The sequence below is a fragment of the Lampetra fluviatilis genome, chromosome 4, assembly GCF_964198595.1.
Source record: "Lampetra fluviatilis chromosome 4, kcLamFluv1.1, whole genome shotgun sequence".
In the NCBI taxonomy this organism is placed as follows: Eukaryota; Metazoa; Chordata; class Hyperoartia; order Petromyzontiformes; family Petromyzontidae; genus Lampetra; species Lampetra fluviatilis.
The window spans coordinates 26,617,435-26,637,543 of NC_136278.1; the positions used below are offsets into that span (position 1 = coordinate 26,617,435).

General features: G+C 41.7%; 1 protein-coding gene and 1 long non-coding RNA gene across 16 annotated transcripts in view; one reads left to right on the top strand and one right to left on the bottom strand.

The window, feature by feature from the left end:
* Positions 1-20,109, bottom strand: part of LOC144931700 (microtubule-actin cross-linking factor 1-like) — a 244,250-nt gene that overhangs the window by 137,784 nt on the left and 86,357 nt on the right. For 8 of the 15 annotated variants that reach the window (XM_078855888.1, XM_078855899.1, XM_078855894.1 and 5 more), the window contains exons 1-2: positions 8,243-9,585; positions 721-887 (exon numbers count right to left, since the gene is read on the bottom strand). In XM_078855888.1, coding sequence (XP_078712014.1) covers positions 721-887; positions 8,243-9,367 — 1,292 coding nt within the window. In that variant the 5' untranslated portion in view covers positions 9,368-9,585. Of the gene's footprint in view, positions 1-720; positions 888-8,242; positions 9,587-11,388; positions 11,482-12,797; positions 12,876-14,644; positions 14,735-18,134; positions 18,150-20,109 lie in introns of those variants that run through there. The other 7 variants (XM_078855897.1, XM_078855892.1, XM_078855895.1 and 4 more) reach the window with 3 other exon arrangements.
* LOC144931703 (uncharacterized) lies at positions 9,884-18,121 on the top strand. Its single transcript, XR_013636586.1, has 3 exons — positions 9,884-9,926; positions 10,088-10,240; positions 18,110-18,121. It is a non-coding gene; the product is annotated as an uncharacterized LOC144931703 (long non-coding RNA).

Consider the following 20,109-nt stretch of genomic DNA (forward strand, 5'->3'; position numbering starts at 1 on the left):
CTTTTTTCACAGATGTCTAGGAGGGGCGAGTCAGAACGTTGCAACAACAAACACGATAGGAGTGTAAAGTCTTGGGGAGGTAAACAAATAACTAAAATCTATAAATAAAACTAAACTATTTTATTTTACAAGTTAAAGCCCATTGAGCTATTAGCTTCTTTTTCAAAAGCGACCTGTCCCAAAATAATAGCTCAACTAAGTGGCTTATCTTGTGCATATGTATCGCAGCCTAATAATCAAAATAATCGAGACGCATGTTTAAAAAATATAGAACACGCCCGAGAAGGTGTCCACTGGATTGTGACATCGATAAATCCTGAGTGATGGTAACGGCTTGAGAAGGCCTTCATCTAGCAGTGGATTGATCATGGCTGATGATGATTGACGATGACAATTAACAATTCATCTTTAACCCACGGAAAAAAGATTAAAGACTTGAACCCAGAAACAATAAGCGGTTGAGATGGCCAAACAGCAGGGTATATAAACACAACATGTTGGTGAGCAATGGCTTACCAACATGGCACCTCCGATTAGCGTGGTTGGCTATGTACGATGTGAAAGAAGTTCAACATACATCCACAGGCTAAGCCAAGCTGGCGGGTAATGGCTGCAAAGAGCACCTGTTCCAGTTTGTTGTCCTTCCCTAGCACCTCTGATGAGCACGGTTGGATACGTACGGTGCGCCAAAGAGGTTCAACACTACACACGCACACATACCGGTGTCGATGGATGATGGCGTTGAAGAGGTGTCCATCCCGCCAAGCAGTTGAGAAGTTCTGGCATGAGGCGGCAGGGTAGACCTCCACCATGCGCTGGGACCACAGCAGCAGCTTCTCCTTGGCCGACATGTCCTCCGACTGTCCCGTCACCTGGATCTCCGAGATCTGTCAGCAACACCAGCGAGGCGGGTCAGATGAGGTCACGGATGCACGCGACCTCAATGAGGTTAAACCGAACTTTATGTTGGAGGCAGCGCACAGCCATACTCCAACTCACCTCTGATTAGCACGGATGGCTATGCAGGGTGTGAAAGAAGTTCAACTTACATTCATCTTTACAATTTCGATGACAGTTTAGGTAGTGTAAGACAGCGCAAGATGTAAAAGATACTGCTTAAATAAAGTTTTAAGAAGTGCAAGTTGCAGATTTAACGTGATTTTTTGGTAAAGATGCATCGATGCAATCGCTTGCCATGCCATATCTGGGCAGAGAAGGGCCTCTACTAAAACTGCCACGCCAGGAGATCGATCTCTGAACGGAGCTAACCATCAACACAACAGCAGCAGCATCGAACGTGTTTCGGACATTGTTGAAATTACCAATTAAAACTTTTTTTTAAAAATCATGTGGGCAGAGCAAAGAAGCAACAGCGCCCCTTCGTGATTGGACATGAGGTCAAGAATGTCGGTTGCTTTGTGCCTTTAAAAAGTTAAAAGGACCCCCAACCCTTTACCAGACAGCCTTGCTGAAAAATACTTGACAAAAAACACATGACATAATTTATATCGTGTATTACGGTACACATCACTCAATGTTGGAGATCTGCATTCGGAAATTATTGCCGTTTAAAAAAACAACTTAATGCTGCCACCAAGCGGTGCATACTTGTCAATATGCACCCGGTTATTTACGCAGAGAGGCGAGGATGAAACGATACATTGTCCATAAATAGCACCTTGCTCTACAATGAACATAACCCTTTATGGAAAACTCGGGCGAGCTTTCATCTCACTCGACTCCTTTTCACAGTGCCAATGGTGAATCAACACCTCCTCTGAATGTCACTAGTGTCCATAACTTGTAAAGATATGATTTCTAAATGTTAACATTTATAGGGTTTACACATTTCTTCCATGCATACAGTGCTTATTTTTACATGGCATACGTGTCATTAATAACAATTTCCGGTTAAGTGCAAATTAAAAAAACCACTCCGAAAGACTTTTGGAGAAAATTTTCGATGAGTGGAATTACATCACTGTATTTCCAACATTCCTTTAGCACGAGACGGAAACCAAACCTAACGGTACAGTTCAGTTTTTTTGGCATTAAGAAAAGAAAAACCAGACATTGGTAACAACTGCCTTCAGGACTACCAATTAAATCGTTGCTTTGCAGACAGAATATCCAGCATAAAGTGAGCCAATGATATGCTCACTATTTTCAATTTCTTTAGATGCATTGGCCTCTTTTTTTTCCTACTCGTTTTTTTTATAAATTCAAACATATAGAAAGTAAAGGCACAACCCTGCAATGTCTTGCTCATGCCACTGCTGGTGGAAGGGCCTCCTCTAAAGTGGGCCCTCGAAAACCTTGCTATAGGTGATTTTGTGGCCCTATTCTTCCATGCTGGCTAGACGTCTTGAAGGAGGTGAGATTACCCACAATTTACCCCACCTCAAGTCACCTCCTGCCCAACGGCTTACTGCGGTGCACCCATTTATACTGCTGGGTGGACAGAAGCGGTGGTGGTTGGGGGGGATTTAAGAAACTCGCACAATCGTGTCAACTGCTGCCCCAGGAGATCGAACTGGAAGGCCTCTGGATCGCAAGTCAAGTACCGCGTGAAGCATTACACCAGGGTTGCATCCTTCCAAAAGTTAATTTGAAATAGAATAAAAATTTCACATTGAAAGAGAAACCCTACGAAGATAAAATGTGCGATCGTCTATCCCAGCGTATGCTGCAAAATTGTGCTAAGCGCATAAAAAAAATTAAGGAAAGTATTCCATGCCAAAAACAATTACGTGAATTAATGCTGGAAACAAATGACCTACTAACGTGGGTAAACAGAGGACACCGTGGCTGTTTGCAATTTGACAGCCATTTTGACAGCCATTTAGGCGCTTGTCCAACGGTGCCTAGATAATGGGGGAAAATTGACACTTAACATTCCGCAGCGGCTACAAAAACAATCAAACGGTGCCGCCACAAAGACAACCGCTATCAACAGCAATGTCGGAGCATGCGCCAAATTCCTCGCATAAACGAGACCATAATCATATCAGCTCCTCACACGCGGGGCGACGTCGTGCGCACGGCATTATTACGGGGGTCTTGTGCGCATTATTGCAGTGCATGGTAGAAGTGTTTTTATTTTCTAAAGGTTAATGCAGCGGTGTACGGTTGGGAGCCCCATTCGAAATGAAAAAAAAATTACAAGTTGTTGTTCAATACTATCTGTAAAAAAATAGAAATGTAAGGGTCCCTTAGGTTTTTCTCCTGCAAGGTGTGGTCTCGCGCTGTTTCAGACTAAATTAGGCAACGGCAGGCTTGTGTGACGAGTGTGAGATGGGCACGGAGTGTCCCGTACGTGTACACAACCTCGGTCGTGTTTATACCTCGAAAATGTACAAGAATTCTACGGCATCATCGGCGGACCTCGCACAAAGCCATTTAAGTAAAACAAGTGCACACTGTGCACGAACAAAATATTTATTTAAACCAAAACATGTCAAGTAAACCTTTACAGGTGTCGCCCGTATTAGAAATAAGTGCTTCCGTGATTAAAAAGAAAAAAATCCTTTGGATTTACAGCTGGTGGCTCACAGATGTCAATGATGCCTCATCGCTGTTGGTCCACTGAGTCAATTTTTTTACAGGATTGAGACGTATATACAGAGAACATGGTTTTTTATGATATGTTTATAACAGCTGACATGACCATCCATGAGAAAAAAGACTTCAAAATAAGGGATAAATCACTTAGACCCGGTATGTTTTTGCAAGGATTCATACGAGGCTTTTCTACAAAAACAAAGATCCCCCATATATATTCTTGGTTCTTTCAGTAAAGTCACGTCGAATTTTTATTTATGTTTTATTTATTTAAAAAAATATATATCTAAGTAACTTTAACGAAAATAACCCAGAAAATGAATTCCTGCAGTCACGAAAGTTTTAAGTCAAAATCCCCCATATAGCTTTCAACAGATTGTTGGGGAAAGTGCTGCTAGCGAGCACCCCTTAAGATCGGCACGACACAGGCCAGCACCACGCCCGGCCGCTTTTGTCTCCCCAATGCTCTTTGCACATGCACCAGATACTAAACTAAGGCTGAATAGACCCACAGGAGGCCCAGCAGTAGTGAGAGATTGGCCACGAGTGGGAATCGAACTTGGGTGGCTGCGCTGGATTCATAGCGCAACGCGCTAACCACTGCACTACTATACTACTCTTTGTCTTTAAGGATATGCATAAATGCACACGCGCAGAGGAAAGGTAGCCAGCTCAGTTCTTTACATGATTCAAATGTATTTTGATCTATATTTGGATCAACTAACGTAAATTATCTGCACATGTCAAAGCTTCCCATTTTACATTTTTATATTCTACATTGAATGATTGAGACGTATCCAATGCAATCAGAAACCGTACAAAAAAAAAGATTTCGTTTCTCTTTTAGATTGATAGAGCGTTAAACAGCAAATACAATTCAAGTGAGAACCATTGTTCTATCTTTTATTTTTTGAGATATTTCAGATTAAAGCGATTGTGAATGAAAAAATACTGATTTTATGATGTTCAAATCTGAATAATTCGAAAACGGTAAAAGGTAGGAGCTTCCTCTCATATAATATTAAGTTCATTCATTTTTGTTCTTTACAAAAATATAAATAAAACTGAATCTTTAAATTGAGTGGTTTCCGATGGGTACATCGTTAAATATAACAAGTTCAATCAAGTCGTCAACAATGTGTTATTTTTCGTGGAAAAATACACATTTTTGGAGTAGTTGTTGGTGTCTGATCGTAGATAAAAAAAATAACATCAGGTTAATTCTTATATTTATTGAAACTTGCCTGGTGAAGACAGGCTTTATGAACTAGTTTAATATAAAATTTAACCATGACTTTTATTTACCCTGCAAATGCTCACTCAGTCCTCAAATCTTTTTTCTGAAGGCTCCTACATAAGGAGGGCCCTGTAATTCAGAAGGATCATCAATTGCACGAATATGTTTGGCTTGTGTAAATCAATTCTAGTACTTGGAGAATAACCCATGCTTACTAAACTAATCTTTGTATTTTACAGGGTAAGGCCCACATAGCTATATAGTTCGTTTTCAGAAGCTACACATTTATAGCAGCAAAACAATCTAAATGGCACGTTTTGTTTACATCACAAATCTTACTGGCTGTGTTGGGTGGTGGAGGGTTACGACACATTTACACTTATGCGATCTAACCCATAAACCTTTATTATGAATAATATTGGTCGCGAAAGCCTACGTGTTCATCACTTTATATTGTTAAAGATCACATTTACAAATCACATTTGAAAATGTGGCTGTATGCAGCACTAATCTTTTGCTTCAAAACATTTTTTGAAGGAAGATTTAAGTGAAAAGGCAGAAAAGAAGGTTGTTCCAAAACGTTGGTGCTGCAATGGCAAAGGCTTTTTCACCTTTACAAAATTTTGTTCTTGGGATAGTTAAAAGGCAATTAGATGGACACCTTAGGTTTCTTGGATTTGACAATGGCGTAAAATAAATTAGCTAAGTATAGTGCAGATTTGGAAATAAAAATGTTACGGATAAACATGCCCCAATTTAGATTTCTTGTTACATCAAGTGATGAGCAATCGGATTTTAGGTCGAGGTCACAATGGTGGGTCCTGTATGGTGCATCCAGTGCAAATTGAAGAGCAGAATTATAAAGTGGGTTTCGTCTATTTAGTGATTTATTAGAAGCTGATCTGTAAGCAGCATCACCGTAGTCAAACAGTGATAGCTTCACATTTTGCAGGCGTAATCGAATGGGAAAACAATGATTGTTTCCATGTTTGTTTCTAAATATAAGAATCCTATTTTTGATTTGATTATCTTCAAGCTGTGATGAATATGGGGTTGGATTGTAAGTTTGGAATCAATCAGTAAACAAGTATTTAAGCACTCCGTTTGTTCAATAATGTTGTTTCTGTAATCAGTATAAGGTGAAGAGAATGAAACTGGATTTTTGTTTGAGGAAAAGACCATGACCTTGTTTTTCTTTTTTACGATTTAGGAGCAATCTTACGGTTGACAATTGATCTTGAATTAAATCAAAATCGTGTTGGAGATTCTGTTTGATTTCGTGAGGAGATTTAACAGTAAAAATACCACGTATACATTATGTTTTTGTTCTCTGATCCATGCCTTCCATATTTCAGGCTCAGTGTCATTCCAAGAATTAACGTTTTCTTGTTAATTTGCAAACGTTTTATGATTTGCTAAATTTTCTTTGCCGTTGTCGTGTTCCCAATCCATATGTTACATCAGCGAATGAAAGTTGATTTTAAAACGTTATTCTTCAGGAATTTTGGTAAGTTGTATTGCTTCAGAAAATTCAGTTCTCCATATGCACTCCTACCTCTTAGTGACTTGAACTACTTGAAGGGTTACAAAAACCATGAGCCTTATATATTATGTATATAAATTATTTACTTTGGCCAGTTTAAAGGCCAGCTAAGCCGGATTTAGGAAAGGTTTTTCTACCAAGAGACTACTTTCATACTCGAAATCAAACTATAAACTATAAAAAACAATTTTTATTTGCCAGGTACGGCCCACTGAGCTACAGAGCTCTTTTTAAGAAACGACCTGTCCACAAATAATAGCTTAATTAAGTGGATTATGACGTAGAAATTTCTAGCAGCCAAATACTTTAAACGCATGTTTATAAATGTGGAGGGAAAAAACCGGAGGACCCAGAAAAAAATCCACGCGACCACGGAGGAGAACATACAGCAGGCATCAGGGTTGGGATCGAACCCACGACCTCCTGTATACCAGGCGAGGTAGTTAACATCTCACCACCATGGCGCCCTATCAGATTCTGAAATCAGATTCTGAAATCAGATTCTGAAATCAGATTCTGAAATCAGATTCTAGTAAAGACTAAACATTATCTTCAAATCTAGAAACATTATCTTGCTATTGTCGACTAAGGAAACGAATTTTACTCAAACAAATTGTCTGCAGTCATCAAAGTCCTCACAAAGAAGGTACAGTATGAAATAAAATAAAACATATTACAAATTATGAAACCATCTACGAGGATGGAAAAGCTATATTGAGACTGCATGAAGAGAGTAACAAATAACATAGCATAAGCAGAGCCAGGTAATGAGATGCACTCCCACTAATGTTATTCGCACCTCCGATAAGCATGGTTGGCTACGTACTGTGTGAAACAACTTCAACATACATATATTCCCAGCGACATCAGAAGGTATTTTTGTACAATTATATTGGAGAAAAAAGGTATGGCCATGAACTGAGACATGTTTTCTGATGACACTCATAATATATGGAAATAAATGACAGAAAATTATCCAAGAATGTAATAAAGAAGGCTGCAAAGTTAGGCTCAAGAAAAACAAGCAAAACAAAAATCATCCGAAATAAGTTTTCGATTTTTTAAAAATATTTATTGTGGGTAGACACAAATGGAAATTATTTAAGGTGGATAAGAATTTGCTATCAGAGTTTCCAATGTTAAGAAATAGAAGTTATTTATATAAGTGATGAACGAATACACATTTTAAGTCCTATGAATCTCCAGTCATTATTCGTAAAGTTTCAGATTTATTGTTGTTGTCCGAGGTCCTCGAAATGACACATCTTCCGGATAAGTCAATTCAAAACAAGGTACACACCAAACAAATACATGTCCCAAACAAACGACAAAAAATAATGAACGCCGATTGTGCCAAGCGAACAAAACGTCCTGTTCAACGCAGCTGCTTCTGCTGCAAATCAATACGTGCAGGAGCTCAATGAAAAACACATGCTTTACAGTTCTTGAGGGTGTGCACGATTACTTATAGAGGCCCCAACCCATCCATAATGAGCACATTTTCAACATCTGCCAACCATTCTGGAATAAAGCAACTGAACGACACAAACGCCCCACTGTACCAGCTCTGGCCACCGTAAGAACTTAATCTGCTCAAGTAAATTGCCTGCTCACTTACGGTGGGTTACTCCACAGTGGAGTGCATTGCCGCATGGTTCACACTCAATATTGGCAATGTATTGAGTTTATATTTTATAGGAGTTATTTTTTTCACACAGCTAAAAACCCCCTTCAATGTGTTTCACTTGGACGATGCTTTACACAAGCACACATGAGGGCAACACAGTAGTGCTGTAAACGCTTCCAATTTGAAAACATGCAAGCAATGTTATGGGACTAAAACATCACCACCGGTCATTGCGTTGAAAGTGATTGATTTTTAAAACGAAAAATGGTCCTACCTCTTGCCTGTGAACAGCCTTAATTACGTCGCTCTGATGAATGTGTCTTTGACATACTTCACCACCGTGGTCCGAGTCATTAATTCCCGAGGCTGGTTTCCCAACAACAGATGGGGAATTAACTGGCTTAAGAGCTCCTTCTTCACGTGGACGTGCCTTATCATCAACCCTTTGACCTCTTGCCCAGCCAGCCGCAGCGCTGGGAAGATCGCCAACCGTCTCGTCATCTTGCAAACTGTCCTCATTAATGTGTAGAACTTCATCGCAGCTAAACGTCAAATGCCTCTCAAAATCAGCGGAAGCAGGATTGTCATCCTCCCCCAGATCTGATGCATCACCGCTGCCATTATCCACAAGCTCCGATGAGACATGCTCGTGACTGACCAACACAGTTGCCCTCTTATCTGTTGCCAACCCATCTGTGACTGGCTGCTCGAAGACGGCAGATCCAGACCTAAACAATCCAGGCGCATTGCTGTCAACTTTGTCTTCGCTACTGGAACTGGCCAACACACTTGACGAAGCTGGTCTTATGCGGTCGTCTTCATTATCTCGTTGTAACGATGGCGAGCCGCTCTCGTGTGTAGTAAATCTATTATTAACATGCTCCGCTGAGCCACGGTCGGCCGACACAGAATCTGGTTTCAACTTCTCTTGCCTGCACAGTTCTGAACCACCAGTGGGCTCAATCACACAATTATTACTTGAACAGTTTTCCAGATGACTATTATCTCTCCCGCTCATAGGTAGTGTCTTCTTGATAGCCTCAGCCTCACGTCCATATCCAGCGAGCTCACGTTCAGCAGGGTAGACGATTGGATTTTTTAACATCCCCATGTCAACATGGTCGATATTTTCTGCCGGCAAAATGCTTCTGTTGCTAACGTCACCGACCTGCCACGGATGAAAAGCTTGCGTCGGGGTCTCGGCTTCTCTCGCTTGCGGGTCGAGGTCTTGCGACAACTGTGACTTTACAGACGATGCTTGCCTTTTGCTCCATTTTTTCCACCTCTTCCTGTTGGAGGAGTCCTTATCCTTTGCTGGATCAAAGTCCAGCGGCGCTTTGCTCGGATCAACGACCAGTTCTTCCTTTTGCTCCCTGACGCAGCCGCACGTATTCCCCATGGCACCGATTCCTAAGCTTGGCGATGTTCATCGATACGACCGTAATCCGGGGGGGGCCAGGCAGGCAGCAAAATCTAATCACCTTCGGAGCTCCTTGAGCACTCAGCCATTAGCGCTGACGCTGAAATCCTGATGACACGTACTACCGCAGCGGCACGGCACTCAGCGGAATGGCCATCCTTTTACGCCGGCCTCTACATACGTAGCCTGCTGCCGCAAATGAACAGACAGCTCACTTCGGAATCAGCTGCTCTGCGAGCAGAGCAGTGAGTGCGGCGAGAGGGGTCGGGAGGGGAGAGGCTGCCAAACAAGCAAGCAGCGCCCATAGGCTACCCGTCCGTGCTCATTGTAATATTTTGCCCTGCCCCAGGCTACTGTTCCAAACTGCTGGCAAGCTGGGAGAATACATTTCCTGGAAGCTTAGACAACACCAGCAACTCTAAACCAGTAACACATTCACGCCCCCCCCCCCCCCGATTCTTAATCGACTCGAGAGCTAACGCACGAGACAACATGCACTGGGGTACGAAACGCCTTTTCGTACGAAAAAGGGAAACAGGTACTGTGCTCGTGTCGCTGAAAATATGTAAGCTGTCATATATATCAGTGAAGGTCATCCGTAGCATCGATCCCCGCACCTGGAATGATTCATAGACACGACCATAATCCGCCAAGTATGAAAAAGTACAACGTGTGAAATGCGCTTATTTTTTTTCACAGATCTACTGAGACTTCACAAGGACAAAGTGCGTTATCCTTACAGTCTAGTTCTAAACATCAAGAGCCTGTGTGCAACGTACTTTGCTTTGCTCATAAATCTGTTGCTGGTATTCACACACGAGGACTGTGGAATGTACCTCTCCCACAAGCGATGTAAGTAATGTGGTCGCAATCATACAATTTGGAACGTTACATTTAATACATATATGTTGTATGCTCCTGAATTCGTAGTAATAATAAGTGCACATATAACAATGATTAAAACAAAATATGCCACTGTAGGCTTGGTGTAGATGTAAACAAATGTCTCCCTATAATATTTTCACCAACTCACAAGGCGACATGATCTAAATGAAAAGCAAATCCTTTTTCACATGCGTCATTCAGCGTCATGGTTGGGAAGGCCACAATGAATATGAAACACTGCTGTTGGCTTGGCATCAGCTTTGGAAAATACCAACTGGAATAGGGGAAACTATAAATGGATAAGCATTACTATGACACAGTGTTTTAAAACTGTTGAGAATGTTAGTGGGGTCGTGTTACATTTTTAAGCGTTTATATTCTTACAAGATAACGTTTAGTCTCTAATTATCCTGGTAATGGCTGACAAACAGGCCTTTGCCTCGAAGTAATGCAAAACGCCTTTGACAAAAAAAATGTAAACCAAAAAATGTAAGCCCAATAGCTCCCCAACCAACGCGTGGAAGAAGAATAGCTGCCCAACATCTGGCATTTATCAATTGTATAACGAGGTGTCGACACGTGTATTAAACTACAAAGTCTCAACAATGATTCATGTCATGTTTGTTCTCCAGTCCTGGAACCATCAACAGTTGTACAGTCGCTACCTCAGGCATGTGACCAAAGGTCGGCACACATACAAATGTAGGTAGATACACAAACATGATACGTACACACTGAAGCTGATCTGCAACGTTAATTTTGATGAGAAACGTACCGTGCAAACTAAACTCAACTGCGTGCAAGTAATCATTAAAGGGGGGCTGTTGACTTTGCAAAGACCAACAGCCGTTCAGCGGTAAGTAAGCAATAGACGTGACCTTTGACAAAGGCCGTTTGCAAACGCCGCACAGACATTCCCCCACGCCGCCGTCACGCCAACACGCCCCCTGAAGGCGGCTGGCTCCAGTTGGTCTCTGCTAACCGATGACAAACACGACGTTTCGGTGACGTTTCGGCGTCCTCCGTAGCGCGGTCACAAAGATCGCCCGTATGAAAATGCTCGCTGCAGCGGTGGTTTTCAAGTTACTTGTGAAAGTCTGAAAACGATTCATTACCTGGAAGTGGAGGATGATGGTCCATATTAATCCCAGGGTCAACTTGGGGTTCCCATCTGCAATGTCATCACTTCTGATGTTGACGAGTTTGATCTGTGGGCAGTAAACAGGAGGCGATATAAATACTTGAATATCCATACATTTCAGATGTAATTTAAAATAATTGCATTTTCCACAATTGTATTCTCATTGTGCTCTTGGTGTTATGCCATGAGAATAATAATTCATTTAGAACTCTGACAGATCCTTACAACCCCCTTGTTAGAATAATTGTGTGTGCAATAAATATATGACGGAACTACTTAATTGGGTTGTCACCATACTTCAACACTCTGGCCATTTCAGGTTGGTATGAGAGCCCAGAGTTGGTTTGGTTGAGGTATCACCCTCCACACACTTTAGCCGTGGTCAGGAATAACATTCAGGTCACCAGGTTCATAATGAACCACTGTACCACTGCTGCACTCTATCCCTTGTACTTGATTTTAAAATGTATTCACTGGACATGTGAATGTTTCATTCTTAGAAAATATGTATTTCGAAATGCATTAATAATAGTCAAGGCTCTGTACGTTCTTATTGTTGACCTTTGATCACATTATTACTCCCATGCTTTATTTGACTCAGGTCTCCGTTGAGAATGAGACAATCTCAACTGGCTTTCACCTGATTAAAAAATATATGTAAGCATGGTGACGAATAATTAAATGGTAGCAGTGCTACAAAACTACTCCTGGCATGGAATTTGAAAAGGGCTAAATTGACACACTCGTGCCATTTATTTTACCACATGTCACAGGGTCTTGCGAGATACTCGCACGGTGACGTTGACCAGCAGAAAAACAATTGAATGTTCTGACTCAACGTGCGAGTGTGATCTATGGGATACCTTTTTGCCAGTATTAAAATGATGAAATTATAAGAAGAGATTTTACCATTTCTGGCAATAAAACAGTAGGCGTTAAGATGTTCAAACACCAAAAGGGTACAGCTCGGGTTGAGCAGTTATATCTACAGCTCTATAGATACCTATCGATAGAACTGCTCAATCCGAACTATAAATGCTCTGACACGTGCATTGTCCTTGTACTGTTCGCCTTCTAGCAAACTCTGGTCTAACACTGGTGCAAAGACAAGGCCATCAAGAAGGCTGTCTCTGGTGTAGGCCAATCAGTTTCAAAGAAAATGCATTTATTCTAAACGCATTTTTGTTTGCACGTTTTCCCACAAGGATGTGTGGTTAATGCAGACTGGATGCCATTCAAAAAGGTATATATTTGGTGTTTGAACACCTTAACGCCTCTTATTTTAAGGTCAGAAATGGTGAAACCTATTCGTATTGTTTCATCACATGAGTGTGAATTTAAAAAAATCGGCATGGGAATGGAATGAAAGTGTGAGTTTCATACCTGGCGGTGTCGTAAGTATTCAAGTGCAATGTGGACATTCTGAAGTCGGTGGAATCGCATTCGCCCTTTTTCCCTTTGCTGTTGCGTGGGAGGATCAGGAAGAAGCGATATGAAAAAGAAACAGACATCCATAAGGGGTTTCTTCTTTGGGATTAGGTCGCGTAAATATACATGTTTAGAGAAACCCGCCGCCTCCCCCTCCCCAACACAGCCAATTTGAAAAGGTTTGTCACGAAAACAAGACGTGCCAATTAGTTACTAGTTCAACACACCGGTGTGTTGGAGAGTAAACCCGCAATATGTTACATTTTGGTCAATATCACGCCAAGCTGGTAAATACACTTTATGTATATTTGAAAGTCTTATCAATAACGAACACAAATATGTAGTCACGTTAAAAGCACTTTTATATTTTACAAATGACTGATGTAATTTGAGAGATTATGCATTTGAGAAATTATGATACAACGTCCCAAGTGATAATTGTAATTCACCACCAATGATGAATGGGGATTTTCTATTTGCAGCTTCAGATATAAATCTAGAAATATTGACGAGGCAATTGCTCACAAGCAAATAGGTTCATTCAATCTGAATCTTGAAAAAACCGTCCAAAAACCATTTTTTATGTTAAGACGCACATACAACTCCATGTGTGTACCACCAAAACTAACCGTTAACCCACTGACAGCTGTTCACAGACCTCACAAAGCAATATAGTGATACTTGTATTAAATCTATAAATTAACGATACATTAGCTTAGGCACCGGTGTGCTCAAAGAATAATAATAAAACATAAACGTGTGACACAAAGAATGCCATTCGCGGGTTCACAAATCATTTAGTTTTTTTTAGCTAACAATACTATTTATGTTGTTTATTATTCTAACCGTGTAATAATTGTCTACGAAAATGATGTTCAAGTATGAGAAGTACGCAAGACAACATACGTATTAACAATGTTACGTTATACAAGGATTCAGCACCGTTGCATTTAGAAATACTTTCTTTTCATCTGACGGTCTTTGAGCTATTCCTGGATAAAAACCTCCCCATGTCGCTGCCACCCCCCCACCCCCCACAGTCCTGCACTGCCACAATCCATCTAGAGGTCCTGCACATAAGCCGATCTCTTCACTCCATATCGGTGGTGGTCTCCTGCTTGGGGATTGTGCCTGCCTTTGGTTGACATTTCATGAGCAGTTTCATCCTTTGGCCACAGACATTCCTCGAATGATCTTCCTTTCAATATTAGGTAGCACACAGGAGTTATGCCCTTTTAAATCTAGGTTGAAAACTCATTTCTGTAGAGCTGCTTTTTGTTTTCATTTTTTTGTTGTCCTGCCCCCGCTCCTCCGATTAGCATGGTTGGCTACGTACAGTGCAAGATAAGTTCAACATAAATGCATATATGATAGGTCCTACCCAAGCGCACTTCATATTCTTGACCGTAAAAGTCTCTAATTTGCATTTGTTTTCTGATTCATCTTTATCTTTCTGTCTCCGAGTGCAAGTCCCAGCATGCAGCTCTCCATTTTAATTGTCATACTTTGCAGCCTGTGTTCCATAGTCTGTCAAAGGCCACATTACCAATCCATGTCATGGAAGGTTAACGTCCACCGATTGTAAATTGTCATCTTCGGGCACATGTGTTATACTTATTTTACTATGGTAGTTTCAAAACAACTGTGAGGATGTATGTCCACCGACGGTATTTTTCTACTAAACCCAGTCGCCGGGTACGTCATTTTGTAATGCCCTACTCTGCATTAATCCTTAATTTATGCACGAATAACATTTTGTGGTTATACAACCATAAAACATGTAGATGCATCACGAGGCTTACCAGCGTGTCCCCAGAAAGCACCTCCAGTAACGTGATTAAGTTATGCCCATCCCGCATGTCTTCGTAGAGGTCATTGACATGCTTCCGGACCTGCATGATAAAAATACACGCAAACCCACACACACACATACATTACTCCTTAGCAACGTGCACATTGGGAAAAAAATTAATATTTCATAGCCAAAGGGTTAGGCTACAGCATGGATCATCACAGGGAATAATTTTAGCTGTGAGATGGCTATTGATTCCAGCCTTAATCCATAATCACATCAGCACCCTGTTTACATTGGCATGACAGGTAATGCTTTTTTGTAAAGATAGGGGGAGTCATTTCTTGAAGTTTCCCTTTGACCCCATACAAACAAATGTGGCTAAATCTGGAAAATGTGCATGCTCACCATGATGCCTCACACTATCGTACGTGGGAAATGTGCAGTTCCTAACTTGTGCTCTGCGGATAACTGGTGGTCCCCGCATGCCCGTGGGGGGAGAGTGGGGTGGCACGTGCCCCTCCAATCATCCGATCGAAATCCCTAATTTTGATCGGATCCCTAATTTCGATCGGATCATTGGGGTTTATTAGTAATAAATCGGCATTTTGCGGCCCCCACTGCCACTGTTCAGCATATTATGATGTGCCAGGGACTGTATGAGATTATAGGACAATAGTCTGAGTCCATAATTGGCAATAAGTAACGGCAAAGCAGTTATAAGTGATTCACAGAATTGTGCGTACAGTACACGACTTCCCTGAAGGCATTCACCTTCAGGGAGCGCGATGCCGATCACACATGGTTCAAATTCGACCCTCGATCGATGGCTGTGCTATCGCCGCACACACGTCGAATAAAAAGCAAGGGACAAGTCCTTACTTACTAACAACTCCTATCATTTTTCATTGTTGGAGGGGTTGCCCCCCCTACCTGAAAATCCTGGCTCCGCCATTGCGTGGGAAGTGGCCAACAAAACTGTTCCAGATTTATTAAAATGCATTTCACCAAATCCCAGGTTAATTATTTTAAGTATGGTTTTATTAACTAACATTTTAGAGCGCTTTTAGAGTAGTTAACAAAAATATGTTATTGGTGCATTGCGGTCCATGAAATTTTTTTAAGGGTTGACATCGGGTCAACGGGTCCATAAAGGATAAAAACCGCTAATCTAAATGGCATGCTGTTCAACACAGTTTGTGGCTAAACTGACTGTTACCATTGTGGAAACGAGACACAATAAGCTGATAAAGCTGCTCTCCCATCGTACAGACGCACACTGCTGACAATGCATGGACAAAATGCAGTCAAGAAAACTATGACAGAGATTAATTTCAGAATTTGCAGGCCTTTGTCAGTTTACTGCTAAATAAATGCTACGCCAAGTCATTGTTGTTATAGTGGTGGAAGCTGGTTCATGGTGGGTTTGTTAAGAAGGTGGGGGGGGGGGGGGCGGTTAGGACTGATTCAAATATTTTTAGATTTGAAGCTTTTGTGACTGCAAGGATTCATATTCTTAGGTTTTTTTCGGTAAAGTCACGTAGGTAAAAATTTAAATTAATAAAAGCAAAATAAAAAATATCGACAGCAATCGTGCTGTGACGGTTCCACCTGAAGACGGAAGCTTGTGTTGCCTCCGAAACATCGTGATTTTTATTTTACTTTTATTAATTTTTATTTTTACCTACGTGACTTTACCGAAAAAACCCTAAGAATATGATTCAAATATCACTCGCTGGGGCTTAAACTCAAGTCGCCGGGTTCATAGTGCAGCTTGTTAAACTATCAAGCCATTACTGAACCCTCAATAACTGATTAACAAATAACTAACTTAATTGAATGCAAGAAAGGTTATTACGATGTGCCAAATTCCTATTCAGTGAGGCTGGCTGTCAGATGGGAGCCACTGTGGCACATAATGGAAGTGGCCAATGTCTTAGACCAGGGGTCGGCAACCTACGGCTCCGGAGCCGCATGCGGCTCTTTACGGGCTGCTTCTTGACAATATGTACGTATGTACAGTATGTACTCAGATGCATTGCGGCTCTTGAAATACTGAATTTTGTACCGAATTGGAAAGAAATGGCTCTTCTTGTTATTTTGGTTGCCGACCCCTGTCTTAGACCATGAGTGCAAGTGGAAGACATCTGTCGAGCAGTTGTGTGGAGCAGCAGCCCCATTGCCTCATCACGACATGAGTTGGGAAATTTCCAAAGCCCACAAAATTGCAATCTCCAAAAATTATTCCGTTTTTGTCTAAAACTACAAACTGAACTTTTTATGTTACCAGGTAAAGCCCCACATAGGTTTACAGCTCTCTTTCAGAAGTGACCTGGCCACAAATGATTGCTGAACGTAGTGGCTTATCATGTGGTAATGTATAGCAGCCAAATACTCTAATCACATGTTTCTAAATCTGGAGGTAAAACTGGAGGACCGGGACAAAAATTCACACGACCACGCGGAGAACACGCAAACTCCAAATATACAGCCGTCAGGGTTGGGATCGAAGCCACGACCTCCTGTATACCAGGCGAGGTAGTTAACATCTCGCCACCGTGGTGCCATGCTTTGGTTACAAGTGGAATATAATATATATTTTAATAGCCTACAAGAGAGATAAGGACTCTAAATTTGAATGACCACAACAGTCACAGCAAAGTAAATGCTAATCTGTTTTTTTAACAATAAATAAAAACCGAATACAAGGTGAGACGGCCCCTTTTCCACCTCCACCAGCAGAGGGGGTGCGAGATCAGGTTAAGCCGAAGGCCACAGGACACAAGCGCTGCGTATAAACTGAAGAATGTTTCCCACATCCCCCAGAGACTAAACAAATCAATGGCCCGAAAACAACCGGGCTACCCGCATACGCCGCCCGCCCACCCTACAACCCCAACAACAGGATGTGTTGTTTGAATGAGCCAATCCAACTTGTGTTTCAGCCACACACTGATTTATGATAAGAAAGTTAAATATTATCCGCTCACCAGTGAAGGGCTTATTTGTTTGATTTGTTGACACGATAATGCAGATGTTTACTAACAATGCCACTGTAATAGAAATATGCCGGTTATTATGCTTAAGCAGTGAGTAGTGTTCAATTTACTGCAGTACAGTATAAGCAACGCCAAGCCAATGACTTCAAATTTACATACATGGGGCGTATGAAACAGTTCTGTCCATTGCACCAAATAAAAATTGTCAGGTTGAAAGCTACCTTGGCAACTAGAGCAGTGGCTATGAAGGTCACTGACGCTGATAATTATGATGTTGACATTAACTACAGATCGAGGTGTTTTGCATAAGTAATAAAGTATAGCACAGAAACGTGTTCAGTCACCAGTAGAGGGACAGGACGCAATAGGAGTGCCTTTGTCCTGTAAAAAAATAAATGACCTCAAGCAAATTCGTTTGTGCAAATTATTTTTCGTCTTTTGTTTTTTTTTGCATGCGTGTGTGACTGTGGTAGCAGGCAAGCAGGCCGGTGAGACACTTACCCCCTCCCTCCAGTGCTGTGCAACGTGGCGGCCAGAAAACAAAGCAATGAAGAGAGAAATCAGAGTGCAGGAGAGAAGAAAATGGACAAAGATTAAAGCGCAGCAATTGGGGGGGAAAAAATAGGCAGAAATCACATTCGCAGGCGGCAGAGAGGGCCCACGAAGCTGACAGAAGCTGCTCGCCACACGTATTCTTTCACTCAAAACACAGAAGGAAGAGCAAGGCAAAAGAAGCTAGCATGGGGGATTATAGTGTTATGAAAATATTATAGGGTGGATGTGATTCAAGTTTATAATAAGGAATCTATTTATGATAGGGAAGAGCTGGGACAGTGATCAAAACCATGACTGCTTGGGTGATTAATATATGATGGGAAACATGAGCAATGTTCAACTATTAATACAGGATGGGCTGCAAACAGTCACCGACAGATGCAGCACCAAAATGAGCAGTTTCTTAGCACCGTGTTCTCCACCACACAGTTACAAATAAGGAAATGTATCTGTAGAGCCATGGATTTTTATATTTAAGAAATTAAATGTTAGTTTGATGCAAGTATAACAGTATGACATTGCATAATAACGAAGCATCAAATCCAATCAAGTTTCCCGTAACACGGATAGAAAAAATAACGCAACAATTTTCACGTACCATGATGAAATGCAACAGTTGACAAATTCTACTGCAAATTTCATGCAGTCATCTTAAAAAGGACGATACTTCTACAAAAACACATTAAGTGTACCGAGTAACCATCGTCTTAGGACATTCATACGAGGATCACTAGGTACACATTCAAGTGCTTTGCATTCTTTTAAAAATAAATTAATCATAAACGTCATCTGAACAGAGTATCAATTTAAATGTGGCATATGCATATTCATTTTACACTTTTTTACAAGCAAGCTGAGAAATGTGTTTTGTTACTTTTTGAAAAGTATATATTTTTATATGTTTGTCTTTTTTCACACAATTGTATCTGGAATGTGTCATCACTCACTTCCATGACATAAGATAAAGAATCAATTTGGATCCTCCGCAGAACAGCGCAAGCCTACATGTTTATAGAACAGCCCACAGAAGAGAATATAAAGGAACTAATTCTGAGATCCTTCTGAGCAGAGGTCGCAAACGGGTTTTGATTCCTTACCCGTACCCGGCCGCACCAGGGTCGCAAACGGGTACCCGTACCCGATAACCGTACCCTACCCGTACCCGGCCGGGTACGGGTAGCCGGGTATCGGATAGGGTACGGGTATCGGGTACCCGATTGCGACCTCTGGGATGAAGCGATGTTGCAGGCGCGGGTGGGTTGATTCTAGGAACTTGAATTGTGAGAAGAGACAAGACGTTGGGAAATGAGTGACAAACGGTTACTCACCAGTGACTCACGGCCTACCCGTACACGGCCGCACCAGGGTCGCAAACGGGTACCCGTACCCGGCCGGGTACGGGTAGCCGGGTATCGGGTAGGATACGGGTATCGGGTACCCGATTGCGACCTCTGCTTCTGAGACCTTTATACACCCTTAGGGGGCAGCACATTTCCACCCACGCTGATTGAGAGAGTGACGTTCATCATATGACAAACTGATATGTTTTAAATTTTCAGAGCTGGAATTTAGTCAAAGTAAGCCCAAAGATTGGTGCGGTTAAAACTTACTACAAAATATACGCTGTTTCATCGCCAACATTTGAACCCAGGACCTCAGCAGAACCAGTTCAGAGCTCTGACCTCCGAGCCACCAGTTTACCTCATCCAGGTATAGTTTTTCCACTGATAAGTTAATGCCTTGGCAAAATTGTACAGTGCACTAACTCTTAAACAAAGATCCCCCGTGTGGCCTGAACAGACTGTTGGGGCAAGTGCTGTTAACCAACACCTATGAAGGCCGGCACGTCACACGAGGGCGGTGGGTGGCCAAACACACCGGGTACTCGTTTGAGGCTGAGTCGGCCTAGGAGAGGCCCATG